The sequence below is a fragment of the Elaeis guineensis genome, chromosome 10 (assembly GCF_000442705.2).
Source record: "Elaeis guineensis isolate ETL-2024a chromosome 10, EG11, whole genome shotgun sequence".
NCBI classification, from domain to species: Eukaryota; Viridiplantae; Streptophyta; class Magnoliopsida; order Arecales; family Arecaceae; genus Elaeis; species Elaeis guineensis.
In genome coordinates this window covers 77,809,046-77,831,914 of record NC_026002.2, presented here as the reverse complement: position 1 = coordinate 77,831,914, position 22,869 = coordinate 77,809,046, and the positions used below count along the sequence as shown (strand labels likewise).

At 34.8% G+C, this 22,869-nt stretch overlaps 2 protein-coding genes across 3 annotated transcripts in view; both read right to left on the bottom strand.

The window, feature by feature from the left end:
• Positions 1 to 15,330: 15,330 nt before the first annotated feature.
• On the bottom strand, positions 15,331 to 20,942 carry LOC105052189 (noroxomaritidine/norcraugsodine reductase). Its single transcript, XM_010932928.4, has 5 exons — positions 20,747 to 20,942; positions 18,931 to 19,138; positions 18,150 to 18,366; positions 17,944 to 18,050; positions 15,331 to 15,790 (listed from the first exon to the last, which is right to left on the bottom strand). Exons 1-5 carry the CDS (start codon positions 20,842 to 20,844, stop codon positions 15,617 to 15,619), a joined length of 804 nt encoding a protein of 267 aa, XP_010931230.4. The 5' UTR covers positions 20,845 to 20,942; the 3' UTR covers positions 15,331 to 15,616.
• Positions 16,282 to 22,869, bottom strand: part of LOC140850788 (noroxomaritidine/norcraugsodine reductase-like) — an 82,376-nt gene continuing 75,788 nt past the window's right edge. Inside the window, exon 5 of one of the 2 annotated variants that reach the window (XM_073244124.1) lies at positions 16,282 to 17,713. In XM_073244124.1, the coding sequence (XP_073100225.1) occupies positions 17,684 to 17,713 (30 nt within the window). In that variant the 3' untranslated portion in view covers positions 16,282 to 17,683. Of the gene's footprint in view, positions 17,722 to 22,869 lie in introns of both variants that reach the window. The other variant, XM_073244125.1, reaches the window with a different exon arrangement.

Here is a 22,869-nt window from a genome sequence, read left to right as displayed (position 1 = left end):
TATGTCGATGACATTCTCTTAATCGAAAATGATATCCCTACATTACAGAGAATAAAAATTTGATTGTCATCATAGTTCTCCGTGAAAGACTTGGAAGAAGCATTTCTCATCCTTGGGATGAAGATCTATAGAGATAGATCTAAAATATTGTTTGAATTATCCCAGTCAACGTACATTAATACTGTGCTGAAAAGATTCAACATGGAGAATTTCAAGAAAGGCTATCTTCTGATAGGTCAAAAAATTTCTCTCTCGAAGAGTGATTGTCCGATAACTCTTCAAGAGAGAGAGCGTATGAGTAAAATTTTATATACTTCAGCAGTGGGATCTATTATGTGTGCCATGACATATATGCGATCGAATGTGGTATACTCATTAGGAGTAGTGAGCAGATAGCAGTCCGATCTAGGTGAGAATTATTGGAAGGTCATAAAGATCATCCTTAAGTATTTGAGAAATACTAACGATCAGTGGCTTATCTATAGAGAAGCTGACTTAAAATTTATGAAATTTATAGACTCCACTTTTCAGTCAGATCATGACGATAGCAAGAGCATGTCAGGATATATTTATATCCTGAATGGTGGAGCAATCTGCTGAAAAAGTTTCAAGCAGCACACTATGACCGTCTCTACTTGTGAAGTGGAATATATCATGGAATCCGATGCTGCGAAGGAAGCTATGTGGCTACGAAAGTTCATCAACGAGCTTAGAGTGGTACCCTCCCTTAATGATCCTATCTTATTGTACTACGATAGTACTGGTGCCATTGCTCAAGAGAAGGAATCAAAGTCACATCAGCAGACCAAGCACATTTTGCACTGCTACCACTTGGTCCGAGAGATCGTGGATCGAGGTGACGTCGAACTTTAAAAGATCGATGGAAAGGAGAACCTGACCGACTCATTTACTAAAGCCCTCAATGTCAAGGAGTTTGAAGACTACAAATCAAAGATGGGTATATGATATTGCACCGATTGACTTTAGTCCAAGTAGAAGTCGTTGAAAATTATATCCCAAAATTAATCATCAGCCTGTTGACGGTTGTGCTTATCATTGTAATTGTATATGAATTATTGAATTAATAAATATTATTTGATTTTTCATCACTATGTACATCTCATTTTGAACTCCTGTTATGTGATGAAGTCCTTTGGACTATTTGATTTGATATAGGAGGATATATCATTTAGTCTTTAAATGAGTTCGTGATCAAATGATATGCTATTACTAGGACGATAGACATATCAAGTGTAGGTCATTGTGTGCCATATAAATTGGTTGTTCTTTTAACCAAAGAGTGTGGAGATGCTAGTATGGTATGTAGGTAAAATATAGAAGTACATTTCACTGAACGTGACCAACTCCGGAGCACTCTGCTGTCAAGAGTCACTTCGAAGGGATATAGGTATAAGTGTCCCTCTGATTTGAGATCACCACGGTGACTTGCAAGCAACTCACTATGCTTTGGTACTGGACTACCTGAATTTTTAATTCAACAATAAAAAAATTTGGGCATAGTCAAGTACTTGTAAAGTCAGTGTATGAGTCAAGATAGAATTGATCCCTTCGAATAAGTAGGAGTTAATGTATCAGTGTGTTTCAATTTAGTAAAACCTTGATCGAGGTAATCTATGTGATGGATTTTGAAAATTGAAATACAATATGGATGACCATATTAGGGTTGGTAGTTAAATCTTAGGTTACCTTAAGCATTTGGGTCAAAGGGATAAATTATACGATAACTATATTTAAATAGGTTCTTGAGTGTTGCTTAGCATACATTTGGTCTAACCGGACATCGGATACCATTGCTAGATGGTTACTCCGATTGGTACAGAAATTAATTTCTGTACTATCAGCTTAGATTTGAACCTATGAGGTCACACACATTAAAAGTTTCTCTCCAATCATATGGCTAATCTGAAGAGTCTCAGTCAACAGAGACTCTGGTGAAGAGTCCCACTTGACGAGGACTCTACTGAAGAGTCCCATTAGATGGAGACTCTAGAGAAGAGTCCCACTAGACTTGGACTCTATCTTTAATGGAAGATTAATTAGTGATTAAATCACTAATTAGCTCAATTTGATTGAGCATTAAAGTCTGGATTAAGTCTGATTGAATTTGATTCAATCAAGTCTAATTAGGTTATGAGATGACTTAATCGATAAGGGAGAAATGATCCTGATTTGATCAGATTTATGGCTCAATTAATTTATTAATTTGATCAAATTTAATTAAGATTATAAGAGCCTAATTAGATTAGATTCACCATATTTTATTTGAGTCTAATTGGGTTGGGTTTGAAAGAAATCTAATTGGTTAAACCCTAGAGTCCCAAATGAGTAGGACTCTATCCCTTGCGCCACCTAAATTATCTTAGGATTTTTCTCACCACACAAAATCATTTTATACATTAAAAAACTAGAAAATAATTATTCTTTTATCACTCATTAAGAATAAAAATTGGTTAGTTTTGATTTGAATTCAAATTAGTTTAAATTTCAACTTAAAACCTTATCCATATCCTTCCACATATTGGTTGCTTTTGAAGGGGTCTATTGTGTACGAGAAAAGAAGGTCTTTATTGAAAAATATATCCTAAAGCCTATCATCTAAGTAGTAGATAATTGAAATTAGTATATGAATTATATAATAATAATAGTTATTTGGTAGGTTCATCATAAAAGTTCTATCTTCCTTAAATGAACTCCTAAATTATGATGAAGTCCTTAAAACCATAATTAATCGATAAAGAAGGATTTATCAGATGGTTCTTAAATTATTTACGATCAAATGATAAGTTATTAATAAGGATGATAACTTATCAAGTGTAGGTCGCTGTATGCTATATGCGTTGGTTGTCCTCGTAACTAAGTGGTGTGGAAATACTGGTATGGCATCCAAGTGAGATGCAAAAGTACATCTGTATTGAACATGATCAATATAACACTCTACTGTCAAGAGAAGTTAACTAAGATCAATGGGTATAAGTGTCCCTCCGATCTGAGATCACCATGGTGACTTGCAAGCAACTCACTGTGTTTTGGTGCCAGACTGCCTATATTTTTAATATAGGTTCGAAAAGTTTCTGAGTACAGTCAAGTACTTATGAAATTGGTGTGTGAGTCAAGATGGGATTGACCACTCTTGATTAACTTCAAGAAGATAATATCTCACTGTGTTTCAATTTAGCAAAACCTAGGCCTGGGTAATCCTCGTGAGGAGTCACGAAATTTGCAAAAATTTTGAGACAGAATAGAGATGACTTACATGAGTGTTGGAAGCATACTCGAAGTCGTCTTGAGTATTATTGGTCAAAAGAATAAATTATACAGTAACCATGGGTCAGGGTTCTTAGAATGTTGCTTTGCAAACATTCGACCTAACTGGACGTCGGGAACCATTGCTAGATGGTTACTTCGACTGGTATAGAAATTGATTTCTATACTACCAGCTTAGGTTCGAACCTATAGAGACACACACATAAGAGGTTATAACCTAATCAGATGGTTAATCGATGATTGAGAATCGTTCTAAGGTTAAACAATCAATGTGATTGATGTTTGACCTAATGCAAGTGTTGCAGGAGGATCATTAGCAATTAGATTGCTAATTGGCTCAATCTGATTGAGCAATTAGGTTGAGATCAAGTCAAATTGAATATGATTCAATTAGAATTAGTTTATATTTAATTAGATTAAGTCTAATTGATTTATTGGATAAGCCAGTTGCAAGGGAGAACAAGTCCCTGTTTGACTAGGACTTGTATGCACCTAATTCCTAATTAAGTTAGGATTTAAATTAAATAAGATTTAATCTGATTTAATTAGACTCTTAGTTAGATTAGGATCACCATTAATTAGATTTCAATTAATTTAAATTGGGTTCAAAGTATTTGACCTAATCTAAATAAGAATCCTAGTTAGACTAGGATTCCATCTTCTCTTGCACCACCTAAGAAAATCAAAGTCCACACCCACTAATTAATTTCAGATAATTTTTTTATGATTTCCACATCTAAGGAAAGTAATCTCACACTACTTATTCTATAGATTTGAATCATATTTGATCTGATCGAATATAAAAATTAATTTGGTTCATTGTGGAAAGTGGTTTAGCCTATTTCTCTTTTTGAAAGAGTCCCTCTTCACAAGGACTCTTCTCTCCCTCTCTTGCGCCAACTTCCCTCATGTTTATCCTCCCTTTTATTGCCCCTTTTGTGGTTATTTTCATTCTATCCATAAAAAATGAGATAGGGGGCATCCAAGAGTTGGATGCCCCAAGGACTCCTTGTTAGACTAGGTCTTATGACCTAGTCTGCCATAAAAAAGGAGGCCACCCCATATGCCATGATTTAGGAGTCAAAAAATTCATAGAAAATTGAGAGAATTACCAAAAGAGAATGAGTAAGACCTGAGAGGTTTGAGGCATCAAAATCCATGGAGGAGAGTCCTCTAACAAGAGATCAAAAGTTGATGTCTTGTAGAGAAGAAAGGTAAGAGAGAAGATTGTCTTCTCTTATTGGTTTTCTTTCACATTTTTTTCTCTCTTTGTTTTTGTGTTTTTATGTAATAAAAATCTGAGAGAGAAAAAAAGATTACATAGGTGGTTTGAGGTGCCAAAATCTTTGGAGAAAATTGTTCAATCAAGAGATCAAAGGTTGATGTCTTGTAAAGAGAAAGGTAAGAGAGAAGATTGTCTTCTCTTATTATTTTTCCTTTCATATTAATATCTCTTTATTTTATATTTTTTTATATGATAAAAAATTTGAAAGAGAAAGAGGGATGAAGTGGTGAATTCATGCTCCAAAGAGTTGGAGCATGGTGATCTTATTTTGGACATGATATGATCATGTTCTGATGGAAGAAGAAGAAGAAAAGAAGGTCTTTTCTTAAGGTTTCTTTTAGAACCCTTCTTCTCCATAAATCATAAGATTTTTTTATGAGAAAAATCAGATATCATAAGATCTAAAAACTAAAAAAATATCAAGAGAAGAAGGTCTTCTCAAGTCCTAGCATAGAGATGTTTTCAAGATATCAATTGTTGATGTACTGAAGGAGAAGATCTGTCTTCTCTTAGAACCCTTTTCTATTAAATATTAATTTTGATTTTAGAGAGGTTAAAAGGTTTGACTTCTCCCTTGTTCCTCCTCATATTCTTCATCTCTTTGAATATCCAAGAGATCAAAAAATATTTTTTAGATTAACCATCTGGAGGGATCTGCAAGAAGCTAGCACTTCGAGTGGATCTTCGTTCGATGAACTTCAGATTTTGTTGCAGCCTTGTGTGGATCACCTGTAGAAGTCAAACTCATATGCAGCTCTAAAGACAACAAAAAAAATTAATCATGGAGTTCTCAACCCACATGAAGGTAAGAGATCTGATCTCTTCTTTTATCTAGATATGATCTAGGTTTTAGATATGAAACTGTTTCAGATCTAGGGTATTGATTTGATCAATATCAAATCTTTTATTTTTTAATTTATAAATATAATATGACATGTTATGGGTCCTAATTGTAGGGTTTAGTAATTTGATTACATACATTTGTGTACTTTTTTCAACAGTGGTATCAGAGCATCCAAGTTCTTTTATAACATGTTTATAATTATATTAAAATAAATTTAAAAAATAAAATAATGATCATAGGACTGTAGGTTATCCTGCTGTAAGGTTTACCCCTTATAGTGCAAAGGTTGTCCTGATACGTTGCAATATAGAAAATTTAAAAGAGTTTAAATAAATCTTATCATGAATATTTTAGATTAAGTCTATTTTATTTTATAATTTTTTATGTAATGTACATAGATTAAAATCAGCCTAGAATAGGATCTTGCGAAGGTTCTATTTGCTGATCGGGCAAGCTCGACCAGCAAGCCAGCTCAACCAGCATGCCAGTTCGATTGAAAAGTTGGCTGAATTATATTTCTAATAGATTTTAATTATTAGTATTTGTTAGTAAAATAAGCCGACCCATTTTTGAAAGGAGTCGACCTATTTAGTGAAACAACACTAGATTGTATTAAACCTTTCAAAAGTTAAAAATATTTTTCAAAATATCGAACCCCAACCCTCAGCCATAAACCTAATTAAAAGAATTAAGTGATTGTTTAGGATCTAGGTTTGTGATTTAAAAATCTTAAGATAATTTCATGAAACATGGGTTAAAGGGTAATGGGTTAGCTTTGATCAGATCATTAACTGGGTTAGACCTAGGGTTAGATTAAATATGGACTAAGTTAAGAAATTGATCCAACCTAATTAAAAGTTAATTAGGATTATGTCATTTTTATAGATCACTTTAATAGTTGTAGTTGATCAAAGTCCATATATCTAACAAATAGACACTGATCGTGGCTCAGCGGCTGAGCCCGAGTCTTTAGGCAAACCAAATCAAAACTGATAAACCAGTTGGTATTTAAGGTAAACTTGATCGATGGTTTTTAATTGGGAGCATGCTTACCTGACCATTTCTTATGGTGTCTAAGGCAAGCATTGGTAGACCCTCCCATCAATCATACTTATCTAGCCAATATGGTTAATCAGGTCTTGATTAGGTTGCTCATTGATTTGTGCTAACCCATGTCACATAAAAAATCAGAGAGTCTGATTTCATTCAGTGAGACTGATCTAGGTGCCCATGGACCAAATTTGATCCTAGTCTTTGTTAATGACTTGAGAAGTCAGTGGGAGGACTTGACTTGATGAAGTCAGTGGGAGCGAATTGGTCCATATCTTTTCTATCCTTAAATCATTGATAATTTTAAATCCTCTAAAATTATTAGATCCTTAAAATGATAAAGTTATGAAGATAACTGAGTCATAGCCTCCCATTAAGGTGTTTGATAATGAGTCCATTAACTCAATAATCATTACAGACCCAAAGGTCTGGTGCTTGTTGACTAATGGAATTATCACTCATCATATGACGACTTGGATGTGTCTCTCTAATGGTGGTTAGATTAGCCAACCAAAGTTGGACTTAATCATTTGTTGGTTAGATGCACCAAGTATGGTCATGTTAATGGTTGGACCTAACTGGATCCTTATAGTGGAGGCTAAAGCCTACTGATTAGATTTCTGAAGCAAAATTAAATTATTAGAAGTTGTCTGGAGAAACAATTAGTTAATGAACCTACCTGTAAATACATATGGATTGGCCGACCAAAGTCGGGCTTGTGTGTAGTCTATGTAGATTCTAGTACCTACTAGAAAATTAAAGTAATTTTTTGAATTGGAGGTAGAGGCTATCAATTTGATTAAAATAGTGGGAGAATCTTGAGACTAAAGTCCAAGTCTCTAGGCTTAAAATAATTCATATACATTAGGTCATTGTTCTCTTTTCTCAAAATACGGCTAAACCTTAATTGCTCCAATCGTTGTTAGACAGTGATGACTTATGAAATCCAACTTCGTTAATTAGTATCAAAAGTTGAATTTGGTTCAGCAGTATGAATGGCTTCGTATTGGTGCTTCTTAGTTCAGTCAAAACAATTAATCCAAAATTGATCCAAATCAGGCATAAGCACAGGGTCATAGAAAGAAGAATTGTCTTACTTCCCTTGACCATAATAGGCTGAACAAGAGAAAGGAGCAAGGGTTGCTCATCAAGGATGTTATATGATAACACCTTAAAGTTTTTCTATATAATTCCACTACCTAGGTATTAGATACCAATGATTTTATGCAATTTATTGCTAGGACTACAAGTAAGTGGAATATTTGAAAATGATGAGAAATTCTTGAATGTTAGGGAGGAAAGTCTTATTCCAATCCTAACTTTAGGAATTGTAGAACTTATTTTTAAATATTATCATTTAAAATAATTATTACTATTGTTCATTGTTTATAATCTTTGTTGGCCTTTTGGCTAAAGATGATCATCATTCATAAAGGAAGATTATTGTGGTATTTTTATGAATAATGTTACAATAATACATAGACAATAAGGAAATGATATTTACACAGTCTGTTAAGTGTAATGTACACACCCAAGTTAGATAATGTCATGAATGTCTATCTTTGGCATTATAAGCTTAGTCATCTTGACAAGAACAGGATAAATGGGCTAGCTTGAGAGGGAAATCTCGACATCAATGATTGTGAATCATTGATAGCCTGTGAGTCTTATCTTCTTGGAAAAATGACAAAGTCACCTTTTAATAGAAAAGATGAAGGATCTGATAAAGTTCTAAGTCTCATACATTGTGATGTATGTAGACCTGTGAACTTAAGTGCTAGAGGAAGATATTAATATTTCATTACAGATGACCTATCTGGGCATGGGTGCGTCTAGTCAAATTATTTGAAATGTTCAAATGATTCAAATGATGAAAATGATGACATATCTAGGAGAGAATTGGATTCTCTTTCAGTGGATTCTTTTTTAGAACACAGTGTATCTGAAAGGAGAAGTTGAACTTTGTTAGGCATGATTCAATCCACGATAGGGTTCACTAATCTGCCTGTTTCAGGATTATGCTCTTGTGTGATTACTTGTTTTACTCTAAAAATATACTGAGTAAATCTATTATGCAGATTCCATATGAGATATGGATCGAGCATAGACCTAGACTCTCTCACCTTTGGGTTTGGAGTTGATCGACCTATGTCAAAGGTTTGCATACTGATAAACTTGATTCATGGTCTAATAGTTATTTAAGGGTTACTAATTCTATCATGCTGAAGAACATAAGATGCTCATTAGCAGTAGGGTATTCCTTTTGGAAAGGAGTTCCTTAGAGAAGGAACTGATGCCTATCAAGTTGAACTTGAAAGTTTGACTGGTAGAAAATGAACAGACATAATCTGGTAAACCTACAGAACCAGATTTGATTAGATCAAACTCGGAGCCCATTAAAGTAAATGCAATGCAGTGGTCTAACTCTGAGAAGTGGCTTGGAGCCATTAAATCCAAATTGAAGTCCATAAAAATCAATAGTGTATGGACACTAGATGATTCACCTGAAGGAATAAAACCCATTGGGTGTGAATGAATTTTTTAAAAAAGATCAGAGTAGCACAGATGGGAAGGTGGAGACCTATAAAGCTCATTTTGCTATTATCCCAGAGTTAGAACATACATTTTGAACATATGTCTTTGTTATGATCAAAGAGGTACCCTGCATTTATAAATAGATAAAATATTCTGTAGTGTTATTCTTTGTTTGTCTGTAGATGAAATTCTCTTAATCGGGAATGGCATTCCAGCATTGCAAGGAATAAAGATTTGGGTGTCATCCAATTTCTCCATGTTTAAGACCAGATATGGTATGCTCACTAATGGTAGTGAGCAGATATCAGTCTGATCTAAGTAAGAACCACTGGAAGATTGTATAGACAATCCTTAAGTATTTGAAAAATACTAAGATCCAGTGACTCAAATATGAAAATACTGACTTTAAACATTTGGATGTTTTGATTTTAGTCAGATCAAGATGACAACAAGAAAGTGTCGGATCATACCCTAATTGTAGGAGCAATCTACTGGAAAGATTCCAAGCAGGATACTTTAGTCTACTCAGTTAGTGATGTAGAGTACATCGTAGCATATGATGCTGCCATGTAAGCTGTGTAATTACTGAGCTTCATTAACAGATTTGGAGTGGCACCCTCCACCAATGGTCCAGTCTTATCATAGCACTGGAGCCATAAATCTGGCTAAAGAATCGAAGGACCAACATACTCTGTATTACTATCACTTTTGATTTTAGATCAAGGTGACATCGATCTTTGGAAGATCGATGAAAAGGGAGAACTTGACTAACCCATTTGCTGAGGCCTCAGAACTAGGAAGTTCTACAAACTCAAGTGAAAGATAAGATATTTGATATTATTCTGATTGGTTTTAGTACAAGTGGGAGTTGTTGAAAAATATGTCTTAAAGCCTATCATCTAAGTAGTAGATGATTGAAATTAGTATATGAATTATCTAATAATAATAGTTATTTGGCAGGTTCATCATAAAAGTTTTATCTTTCTTAAATAAACTCTTAAATTATGATGAAGTCCTTAGAACCACAATCAATCGATAAAAGATGATTTATCGGATGATTCTTAAATTGTTCACGACCAAATGATAAGTTATTAACAAGGACGATAACTTATCAAGTGTAGGTCGCTGTATGCCATATGCGTTGGTTGTCCTCGTAACCAAGTGGTGTGGAGACACTGGTATGACATCCAGGTAAGATATAGAAGTACATCTACATTGAACGTGATCAATGTAACACTCTACTATCAAGAGTAGTTAACTAAGACCAATGGATATAAGTGTCCCTCCGACCTGAGATCACCACGGTGACTTGCAAGCAACTCACTGTGCTTTGGTGTCGGACTGCCTGTATTTTTAATATAGGTTCGAAAAATTTTTAGGTACAGTCAAGTACTTGTGAAGTCGGTGTGTGAGTCAAGATGGGATTGACCACTTCTGATTAACTTCAGGAAGAGAATGTCTCGCTGTGTTTCAATTTAGCAAAACCTAGGTCTGGGTAATCCTCGTGAGGAGTCACGGGATTTGCAAAAATTTTGAGACACAATAGAGATGACTTATATGAGTGTTGACAGTATACTCGAAGTCATCTTGAGCATTATTGGTCAAAAGGATGAACTATATGGTAACCATGGGTCAGGATTTTTAGAATGTTGCTTTGCATACATTCGACCTATCTGGACGTCGGAAACCATTGCTAGATGGTTACTTTGACTAGTATAAAAATTGATTTCTATGCTACCAGCTTAGGTTCGAACCTATAGGGTCACATACATAAGAGGTTGCAACCTAATCAGATGGTTAATTGATGATTGAGAATCGTTCTAAGGTTAAACAATCAATGTGATTGATGTTTGACCTAATACAAGTGTTGCAGGAGGATCATTAGCAATTGGATTACTAATTGGCTCAATCTGATTGAGCAATTGGGTTGAGATCAAGTCTAATTAAATATAATTTAATTAGAATTAGTTTGGATTTAATTAGATTAAGTCTAATTGGTTTATTGGATAAGTCAGTTGCAACGGAGAACAAGTCCTTGTTTGACTAGGACTTGTATGCACCTAATTCTTAATTAAGTTAGGATTTAAATTAAATATGATTTAATTTGATTTAATTAAATTTTTAGTTGGACTAGGATCACCATTAATTAGGTTATAATTAATTTAAATTGGATTCAAAGTATTTGACCTAATCTAAATAAGAATCTTAGTTAGACTAGGATTCCATCTTCTCTTGTGCCACCTAAGAAAATTAAAGCCCACGCCCACTAATTAATTTCAGATAATTTTTCTATGATTTTCACATCTAAGGAAAGTAATCTCACACCACTTATTCTAAAGATTTGAATCAGATTTGATCTGATCCAATATGAAAATTAATTTGGTTCATTGTAGAAAGTGGTTTAGCCTATTTCTCTTTTTGAAAGAGTCCCTCTTCACAAGGACTCTTCCCTCCCTCTCTTGTGCCAACTTCCCCCATGTTTATCTTTTTTTTTGTTTCCCCTTTTGTGGTTATTTTCATGCTATCTATGAAATAAATGAGATAGGGGGCGTCCAAGAGTTGGACGCCCCAAGGACTCCTTGTTAGACTAGGTCTTATGACCTAGTCTGCCATAAAAAAGGAGGCCACCCCATATGCCATGATATAGGAGTCAAAAAAATTATAAAAAATTGAGAGAATTACCAGAGGAGAATGAGGAAGACCTGGGAGGTTTGAGGCACCAAAATCCATGGAGGAGAGTCCTCTAATAAGAGATCAAAAGTTGATGTCTTATAGAGAAGAAAGGTAAGAGAGAAGATTGTCTTCTCTTATTGATTTTCTTTCATATTTTTTTCTCTCTTTATTTTTATATTTTTATGTGATAAAAATATGAGAGAAAAATAAGGATTACATGGGTGGTTTGAGGTGCCAAAATCCTTGGAGAAAATTCTTGAATCAAGAGATCAAAGGTTGATGTCTTGTAAAGAGAAAGGTAAGAGAGAAGATTGTCTTCTCTTATTATTTTTCCGTTCATATTAATATCTCTTTGTTTTATATTTTTTTATATGATAAAAAATCTAAAAGAGAAAGAGGGATGGTGTGGTGAATTCATGCTCCAAAGAGTTGGAGCATGGTGATCTTATTTTGGACATGATATGATCATATTCTGATGGAAGAAGAAGAAGAAAAGAAGGTCTTTTCTTAAGGTTTCTTTTAGAACCCTTCTTCTCCATAAATCATGAGATTTTTCTATGAGAAAAATCAGATATCATAAGATCTAAAAATTAAAAAAATATCAAGAGAAGAAGGTCTTCTCAAGTCCTAGCATAGAGATGTTTTCAGGATATCAATTGTTGATGTACTGAAGGAGAAGATCTGTCTTCTCTTAGGATCTTTTTCTGTTAAATATTAATTTTAATTTTAGGAAGGTCAAAAGGTTTGACTTCTTCCTTATTCCTCCCCATATTCTTCATCTCTTGAAATGTCCAAGAGATCCGAAGAATATTTTTTAGATTAACCATCCGGAGGGATCTACAAGAAGCTAGCACTTCGAGCGGATCTTCGTTCGACGAACCTCCGATTTTGTTGCAGCCTCGTGTGGATCACCTGTAGAGGTCGGACGCATGTGCGGCTCCAAAGGCAACAAAAAAAATTAACCGTGGAGTTCTCAACCCGCATGAAGGTAAGAGATCTAATCTCTTCTTTTATCTAGATATGATCTAGGTTTTAGATCTGAAACTATTTCAGATCTAGGGTATTGATTTGATCAATATCAAATCTTTTATTTTTTGATTTATAAATATAATATAATATATTATAGGTTCTAATTGTAGGGTTTAGTAATTTTATTACATGTATTTGTAGATTAAATTGTTTAATTTACATGTTCCGTTGTGTTATATTTCAAAAAATACTTTTAAAATTCATGCATGAAATCTGCATCTTTTCCAACAATCTTTCCAACTGATTTTTATGTCTAATTTTCTCTGATAAGTCTCTATTTAAGTTAGATAAGGGTGAGAAAAAGTTGGAGTCTAATTGAAATTTAAAAGAGTTTGAATTGCAATAAACTCCAACCCTTATCCTATTTTATCTGATTTGTGTGACAACCATAAAAAAGCCACAAATTTGTGTGCCAAAAGAAGAAAGCTCTTCACCATGAGATGCCAAAGAGAAATAGGGTCAAAATACTTCTTTGGGATATGAGGATTGGGTGGATTTCTTTCCTCTTTGGCGTGAACAAAAGAGAAGACCGTTCTCCTCTTGGGTGAGAGACCTAGAACTGTTCTAGATTTTGAGTGAGAAAAAAATCAAAGAGAAGAGAGTCTTCATCTAAATTTTTTTCATCATCCAGTATCCTTCTCTGATTCATCTTCGATATCAAAAAAGTTCGAGGTGATCGAAGAAGGAGATCAAATCAGATCTACCATCAAAAGTCGGCTGCGCGAGCTAGCACTCCCGCAGAGGGCTGATCGGTTCGAAGGGCTTCGTGTGGACCATCCGTAGAGGCCGAACGCTTGTGCGGCTGCTCGACATCAATGAGAGCTTCATACCATACTTACTAATAGCAGAGATCATCAACCCATGAAAAGATATTGAGTTTCAAACTCTACCGACATAATCTAAAGGTTAGATCAAATTCAGGACATCGATGTGATCGATATAGTTTTCTATTTTATTTCAGATTTTATATGTAAATTTTTTATATCATGGATCCTTAATGGTAGTTTAGATCTGATTTAAAGCATATTTAAAATATTAAAATATTTAATCTTTTATTATTTCGTTGTAAAATTTTAAAAATACATGCTTTGAACTATCCATTTTTTCTTCAGATCCTAGTTAGATTTTTTCTTCCTTTTGTTTTAATTACTGTTTTGAATTCAACTCCAAGCCTTGTTAATGGCTTAGGAGTTAGGAGTATATTATAGTAACAGAGTTTAAATTCTTACATTAAATTTTTATTTTAATATTCCATTATTTTTTGCTTGTGCAAGTTAATTTTTGTAAGTTTAATTTTAGTACATAGGATAGTTTAATTTTCTTGCTCTTTTCATTCTTATTTAATTTCTGCATACTTGTAATTTTTTATAATATTAAATTCCAACAAATAGTATAAGGTTTCTTTCATATTTTTTTAATCAATTTTATAGCTTCTAAATGTATCCTGTCTGGTTAAGCAATTTCTTTGGAATTTGCGATGAAGCTAGATCATGATTAGAAGCCGATTTTTTTTGAATTCTTTTCATATTTTTAGTATTTAGAATCCTTCTCTTTTTCTTTCCTCTTACCAAGAGACTTGAAGAATTATAGTTCGATTGAAATCTCTTCATAGTTCATGCTTGATTTGATGTAAGAAGTGGTAACAGGTAGAAGGTTCACAATTTCTACATATCCTCTTCTCCTCTCTCTTGTGGAAATGCTTGATGAGCTATAGTTGGGTTAGAGCCCCTTCATAGCTCATACTTGGATAACACAAGAGGAGAAGTAAAGAGAGAGTCTATTTGAACTGATCAAGTAAATCTGATCAGCTGATCCTTGCATTTATGAAGGCTCCCCATAAAAGATGCAACCACCCAGATATTTACCGATTTTCTAAAATAGGATATTTCTAGTATTAATCTTGTTGAGGAGGCAAACCCAAAGGCAGCACTTATACTTTAGTGGGGCTTTGATTTTTCAAAGTTTGGAGGCAAGATCCCACCTCACACCTCGAGTTAAGAAAGCAGTAGAGAGAGGAGGAGAAATCTTCATTTGCAGTTAAGTGCCAACAGATGGAGTCTTGCCCTGCTTCAAAATGAAACCCAGCAAGAAGTGTTTTGAGAAGGTTCGACTTAACTTGGGCACCAGGGGAAAGAGTTGAGCTGACCTTGAGATTCCAAGAGTTGTTTCTAGCATTATAGAATTTGGAAATAATACCAGACTTCAAATGACAAGCTTTATAAACAAGGGGAAAGGCCTGGTGCAAATAAAATCAATATCACAACTTAAATATGAGCATTTTGGCCCTAGCCATCGATGCTCTAATTTATATGAATCCATCAATTACTATGTCAGTGTGATTTTTCTTCACTCTTTACTTCTCATATCATTCATAATAGTCTCTCCATACCAGCCTTAAACAGTATGGAGCCCAATTTTGAGTTAATAGGATGCCGAAGACAAAAAATAGAGTTGAGGTCTACCTCTTTCAACGACTCTTGTTCCAATCTAAGCAATATGCAACAAAACTCCCAGCCATGACCTCTAAAAGGGGTCTGAAAGTCCAGCTGAAACCAAACGAATTTTTGACCAGATTTATCCAAAAGGCAGCAGAAGTGAAGGCGTGCGATGGAACCAAATAAAACCAATATCACAACATAAATATGAGCACTTTGGCGTGGGCCATCAATGCTCTAATTTATATGAAATCGATCAGTTCATAGCAACTACCAAATTTCGTCAGTCTTACCCTTATTCTCAAGGCTCTGGCAATTGCCTTAGGCTCTCCATGACTGAAAACTACCACAACTAAAGAAAGCTTTCTTCTGGCAACCTATCCTAAGCACGCATCACCACTTGAGGCCATTAGAGGAACTGGACAGCATTTTTAGTTGAGGATTGAGCACATAAACTTAACAGTAGAGTTGTTTTTCTTCTTAGAAGCCACTTATAGTCCAACCTCCGTCAATATTAATAACTTGACCGGTGATATAGGAAGCAGCAGATAAGCATAGGAACGCCACAAGAGATGCCACCTCCTCTGGTTCTCCAAAACGCCCCATGGGTATGCGGGAGGCTTGTCTTGCTGCAAGTTCCTTATCTTCAAGAAACTGTCCAAATGCAAAGGATGAGAGATTTTAGCAGAGATGTAGCCTAATGTCTTACCGCATGTGTTTGTCTTGGTGAAAGATGCAGTGCAAATTAGATGAGATTTGATTGCAACAACCGTGGCCACTGCTAACTTCCTATCCATTTTTAGTTGCTAAAAATTGGTGAGCCTTGTAGGGCCAACTTGATGTCCTTGCACTAGAGGCCAGAAAACTAGGGAGTGGGATTTTCTTCTTCTTCGTTTGTCCGAAAGATCTACAATGTAGGATATGACAATCGATCAGGTTGGAACGAGTCTTGCAAATTAAATTTTTCAATGTCGACTCATACTAGACTCTTTTTCAAGCTTCCAGGGTGTAGAAGAAACAGTAGAATATCCTATTAGGTTGAGAAAGAGGGTCCAAGCAATAACTTAGCATGGGTGCGAGGACTGGAGGCCATGCCTTATACATTCATGAGTGCACGGCTGTGAAACAATCTCAATTGGATCATGTATTTTAACCATACAAGATATGTTATTAGACTCAACCTTCTAGGTCATATTTATTAGATCAATACCAACTGGTTAGCCATCTTATTTTTCCTGTTCTTTCTGTTCTTTTTAGAACTAGCATGGGAGAAGCCCAATGGAGAGAGCAGAATCCAACTCTTAGATGATGTTTGGTAGGGGTGATATTTCACATTATCCAAGTGATGTGAGTGAGGTGATGTGATCACCTTGTTTGATTTTGCAAAATCCCATCTAATGATAAAGAATCCAATGATAAATTAGATGATAACATCACTGTATTATACAGTAATGCTATCACCACATATATCCCAAGTGATAACACATCACCGGATATTGGTGATATACTGATGTTATTTTGAGACAAAATTATCCCCAAATAGTAAGTTGGAGAGAAAAGAAAAAATCTCCTCATCTCTTTCTTGTCTTTGACCTTTCATCTTCAATAACACCTGTTATTGAAGATGCCTATTTTATCTTGATTAGCAGGTATAGTAAATTGGCATAGATATCTTTTATTTATCTACTAGATGCCTATTTTATTTTTATTGACAGGTTTAACTAAATGACATTGATGCCTTTTATTTATTTATTAGATTCCTATTTTATTTCTATAGGCAGGTAGGGTTAATTGGCATGGATGGATCATACTAAGTTCTTCATGCTTTTTTTTTTTCTTATTTTATTTTAATGGGCTAAATCATTCCTAACAATCAATCCTGATATTGATGGTTAAAATTGGCAAAGCCTAGCCAGATCCGATTACATATAATATTATCGTAATATCATTTTAATAGCCAAATCAAAATAAATTTCTATAATAATAATAAAATTATTATTACTACTACTACATATTTTTGTGAAGAGTTGTGAATGAAGAATATTTAATCAGGTTATAGAGTAATTATTATATACTAATGTGTAAAGCTATTTATAGTATTTTATATATTATCACTATCAATATTTGATGATATATCAAACACAATGAAGTTCTATTTCTAGAGACATTTCAGTGATATATCAAATATAGTAATCACACATCAATATTGAATCTAACTCCTACAATTGGTGAAATTATTGATTGGATTAGATCCACTAGCTTAGTGGTTGACCTGTCTAACAGCAAAGGCACATGCACAACATGCCGTGCATTGCTCCTTTTCTCCTTCTCGTATGTCTCTTTATGGTTGTAATAGTCCATCGGCTGAGCTAATGGATCTAATCCAACCAATAATTTCTACCATCATGGAGATATATGAACCAAACTTCCAATTAGTGATAGTTTTTTTCTTTTCAAAAAAATAGCTAGTGGCTCTTATACCTTTTTTTTTTTTTCTTTTCCTCTACAAACATGATGATCGGGTCTGATAGCATGGATTTGCTTGGCTTAGGGTCTTCTTAAGCCCCCATCTCCAATCAGCATGGCTTTGAAAATATTCAGAAAATGCAATGCTATAATCAACTAGGTATGCTCCACTAAAATGTCAACTCACCCATCAAGTGATGGGGGATACCCATAATTACCCATCAAGTGATGGGTGCTACCCATAATTACCCATCAAGTGATTTTTTTTTTTTGGATGGAGGACATTTTTTTATCTTTTTTCGAAGTAAAGATTCAGGCAACAATGGAAAAAGGGGCCTTACAGGCTCTGCGAGTGGGGTCCGGATGATCCCTGGAGCAACACAGTTGACTCGGATATCGTCTTTTATCCACTCACAAGCCAGGTTCTTTGTAAGCTGATTCAGTGCTCCTGAAGAATATAGCAGATAAGAAAGCCATCAAAAGTATGGGGTCCCTGCACAGTGATTGATTGCCTATGCTGGTTAACATAAGCCTTATAATAGATTACCTTTGGTTGCTGAATAAATGGAACAATTTGGTATGGCTCGTGCCCCTGCGATTGAAGAGATGAAGACGATGCTGCCTGCCCCCGATGCCTTCAGAAGAGGGTGAGCTAGTTGGCTAAGATGGAAAGCTGATTCCAGGTTGGTAGCCATAAGAAAGGAATACTCTTCAGCAGTGAAATGCACAGCTGCCTTCACAATGCCTGTCCCTGCATTGTTAACCTAGGTGGGGAAACCACAACTTGGTTACATGGATGGAATGGATTCATACGGCAGTAAATTAGACTCAGCAGCAGTCAGTTATGGGAATGCGAAACAAGAGACCATCTCAATAGGGCAAAACTCGGCATGAACTTAATTATTTACGACAAAATATAGGTTGAACTCGTACCTCCCAGCTGTAGGCTCGAAGAGCAGGTATCAAGGAATGGTGAAGTTGGAGTTGGTGGAAATTGATGAAAAGAAAATTTACAGGCACAGAAACAACAGACGCTAGGAGGCTCCTCATCAGAGCCGTGGCCTACCTAAATGGAAGAGGAACAGAACAGCTCATACATGCAGGATGTGCAACACCCTGGATAGCCTAGCAACTCCATCAAATGCTGCAACAGTTTAGTATGAAACCGGTTTGATGAGCATTATTATTTGTGTCACAAGAGATTTGTTGCAGGTTTTAGAGATCATGAACTGTTGGACTTTTTTTTCACAATTCCATCTTTGGCCTGTTTCTGTATTCTGGTATTGATCTTTATAACGAGATTTAGTTTAATATTGCTCCAAACTTACAAGGATATTGAGCTTCCCCTGGAAAATGGAACGGACACCCTCCATTAGTTTCTCTCTTTCGGCTTGCTTTGAGACATCGCAAACTGATCCGGTGACATGAATGTTCAGACTTTTCCATCGTTCCAGGCATTTGTTGAGCTCTGCTTCATTCCTGGAACATGTATGTACAGTTGCTCCAAATCCAGCTAATTCTTCAACTATGGCATGCCTGGAATGTTATCAGAAGATCACACATTTACATCAGTCAAAACAATGTCGGGCAACTTCATGACCTCAGTAGGATCTTCTTTGATGAGCAATCATGGTGGTGTAAACTAGCAATCCTGGGTTCCTAATATAGTCTTCTTTCTAAACTACTTGCAAACTGGAGAAACGAGAATATCTCTATTACTATATGAGTTTAAAGAGACCGGGTTTAAAACATTAGAATTTCGGGAAGTTCAAACTTCAGAGAAGTGTAGAAATTATGATGTGAACCACAATTTTAAACATGGAATTTCTGATAGTAAGAGAAGAGAAAAACTTATATTTGGAAAAGCAACCATAATCCTTTCATATGTTACACATTCTGTTTTCCGAGAAAAAGATATAATTCTAAGCTGTAGACTATGCCTGACATCATTAATCTATACTTCTTGGCAAACAAATAGTATCAACAAGTAATACCTTGATACATCAGGAAAAAAAAAAAAGAAGAAAGAAGTAATACCCTGATCATTTAATTTAGGATGCGTTTGGTTAGCCATTAAAAAAGAACTTTTTTTACTTTTTAATTTTTAAAAAATAAAAATCATAAAGTAATGTTTGATAACTCCTTAAAAAGCAAAAAGTAAAAATCAAAATAATCAAAATAATTACTTTATATGCAAAGCAAAAATATTTTGCTTTTCAAAACTTACTTTTTTTTGCTTCCGCACATCTAAAATGTCAAACCAAAAAATAAAGAGCCCAAATCCTTCTCCTTCGTTGAGCTCTTCACCTCTCCACCCTCTTCTCCCTCTCTTCCTGAACCTTTCTCTCTTGTCAAACTCTTCACTTGCCGTCTCCAAACGTTGCTTTTTGCTTTATAGCAACGTAGTTATCAAACATACCTTTTATTTTTTTGCTTTTCTCAATAGCAAAAATCAAAAAAAATAAAAAATATTTTTTAAAAATCAAAAATTAAAAAGTGTATCCAAATGCATCCTAGTGTATCAGACATCTACTTTATCTAGATGGTATAGGCCAGCAAGATTAGGAATTTTTGCTGTCCGTTTTAGTACTTAATTAATTTCCAGTTAGTTTTTTGATCTATTCAGTCTCATTTTTTGTTCATTTTTTATTCATGACCAGAATATACATGCTCTGTGTCCTAATTTATCTCGGAATTTCACCCACTTCAAGCTTTCTTTTTCTAAGAAAACAATTGTACTATAACCTTTTTAAAAATCTAAAAAGACTTCTTCTAATGAGTAAGTAGCGTGATAAATCGTAAGGCAATGAACGAGAAAATTATATAAAATGATATAAAAAATGAATGTGCCAATATCTCACAACAATAGGAAGAAAGGATAAGTGTATTTAGCTTTCTAGTTCTTTAATCTAACATATGTATTACGAACTTTTCTTCTTAACTGATGGACAAACTAAACCTAGCTTAAACATATTTAACGATCTCTTTTTTTCTTAACTTCATGATCCACATATTTAACAAGCAGGCAAAACCATTTTAAGTCATTAGCAAAGATCATACAGTTTGGAAATTTGGATGAAAATTGAAAGAAAATAACAGGGGGTGGCAAACGATGTGGATGGAGTAAGTTAGCAGATTCCTAACCCGATTCCTTTGGTGCCCCCAGTGACCAAAGCTGTGGTTCCACTAAGGGACCATTTCTTTGCCTTGCTGTTGGCCCTGATACTCCCTGCATCCTGCATGGCTGTCTTCTCTCTTTCTATTAGAAACCCATTCCTCCTCTATTACGTTTGAGTGCACGCAAGGCTCTATATTAATAGGAGCTAGCCTCATGACTCAATTTTTCCTCAAAAAGAAAAGTTTAATATTGTTGTCTGAGTGGAAAATTATATTCAGAATGTAAAACTTTGGTTTCCTAACTTTGTTGTGTTTACAACCATACACTTCATTTAGTCTCTTTCCAGAAAAGATTCATTGGAGAAAGCATGGCAACACTAGATGCTCAAAAGCTACAATTGTTCACTGAAAATAAGAGAAAAAGACTTCTTTTAGTCTCTTCCACAGAAATTTTCTGTAGGAAAACATGCCAGCACCATCGGTCTACCAGATATTTGTAGTGTACTAGATATTTGTAGGCTCATCAATAGTTGGCCTTATGTTATTTGTGGATATAAATTAAAGGAGAAAACAGTGTTTGATTATGGAATAAAATTTAGAATGATAAAAGAATATCCGAATAAGTGAGGAAGAATAAGACTTATTTGGGTGTTTGGGTAGATGGATAAATTGGAAGGCTAATTTTCTGACGATGGTGATTTGTTGGATGGATAAGATATATAAGTTTTATTTTTTTGTTGTTTAGGCAGAATTGCCTTTACATCAATTGTGAAAATGATTGATTACAGAAAGGTAGGATTGTTTAAATATTAGCAACCTTGCTGCCCACTCCTTGATATTCCCTGATCCTAGCACGATGTGGTCTCGAGCAAAATTTTATTAAAATAAAATAGGAACAAACGGCAACGTCTCAGAATTTTATGATGGAAATGAGATCCAACCTCCCTTCCGCTACCTCTTATCGTAGACAAACACGCTCTTTATCACTGAAATGGCTCGGACAATATATATTACAGTTAAAAAAAAAATTTATTTGCACAAACTTTTTATATTACGTATATATAATTCACAACCAACAAACAAGATTGTTAATACAAGATATTGCTAAAAATTATAGGATAATTTTCTTTTTCTTTTTTTTTTTTTTTGAGGTAATATAGGAGAAAATTTAAAGTACCACAACAGTCACCAGCCTCAATGAACCAAGATAAGGTCCACTAACCTCATGATTATTGCATAACATAAAAGGGAAAGGATAAATTAGACGAAAATTGAAGAATGGAAGCAGTCCCCATCCTCGCACAAACTACATCCACAACAAAATAGGGGCAAGATCAAATAATAACGCGGAAAAAAAAAAAAAAAAGAAACAAAATGGAAGGGCCAATTGCTAGCCATGATCCCTAAAGCAAAGGCAATTGTTAATTGAATCTAGAACCACATCAAAGATGCTAACCAATCACCATGAACATCCTCATCATCCCAATTATAAATCAATTTCAACCAAAAGGGGCACAATCATCAGATAATACAAAGAAGGAAATAAAACCACAAAGCAATCCGGTCATACAGACCTGGATGGAGGCATCTTAAGAAGCTCAACACCAGACATATCTTAAGCTCAACACAAAGTGAGTTTTATCTTAAAAAAAAGGAACTCAAAGCGAGTAAACTTATGCCATCGCATTACCTTCGTGTCGGGTCATCTCGTGAATGGAACCACTTGGCAGGGCCGGCCCTGGGGCAGGTCGAATTGGGCGACCGCCCCAGGCCCAGGCCCAGGCCCTGTATTGATATTCCAATGGGGTGCAAGAATGACTTTCTACAATATTATAATAAAAAAATAATTACATAGATTAATGATGGATTTTATATGCTACTTAACGAATATATCTATACAAAATTATTGCACATAAATTAATTTTTTTAATGATAATTAATGTTTAAAGTATGTTAATTTTTAATAGAGAAAGTCTCTTTTTTTTATTTAGCCCCAGATCTAAAAAATATTAGGACCGGTCCTGCCACTTGGGATGGTCACCATCCGGCGATAGACGATATGAACACGAAGCATGCTTCCCCCTCTCGATGCTTTGAGAAGTGGACGTGTGAGTTGGCTCACATGGCAAAGGAGGCTCGAGATTGGTCAT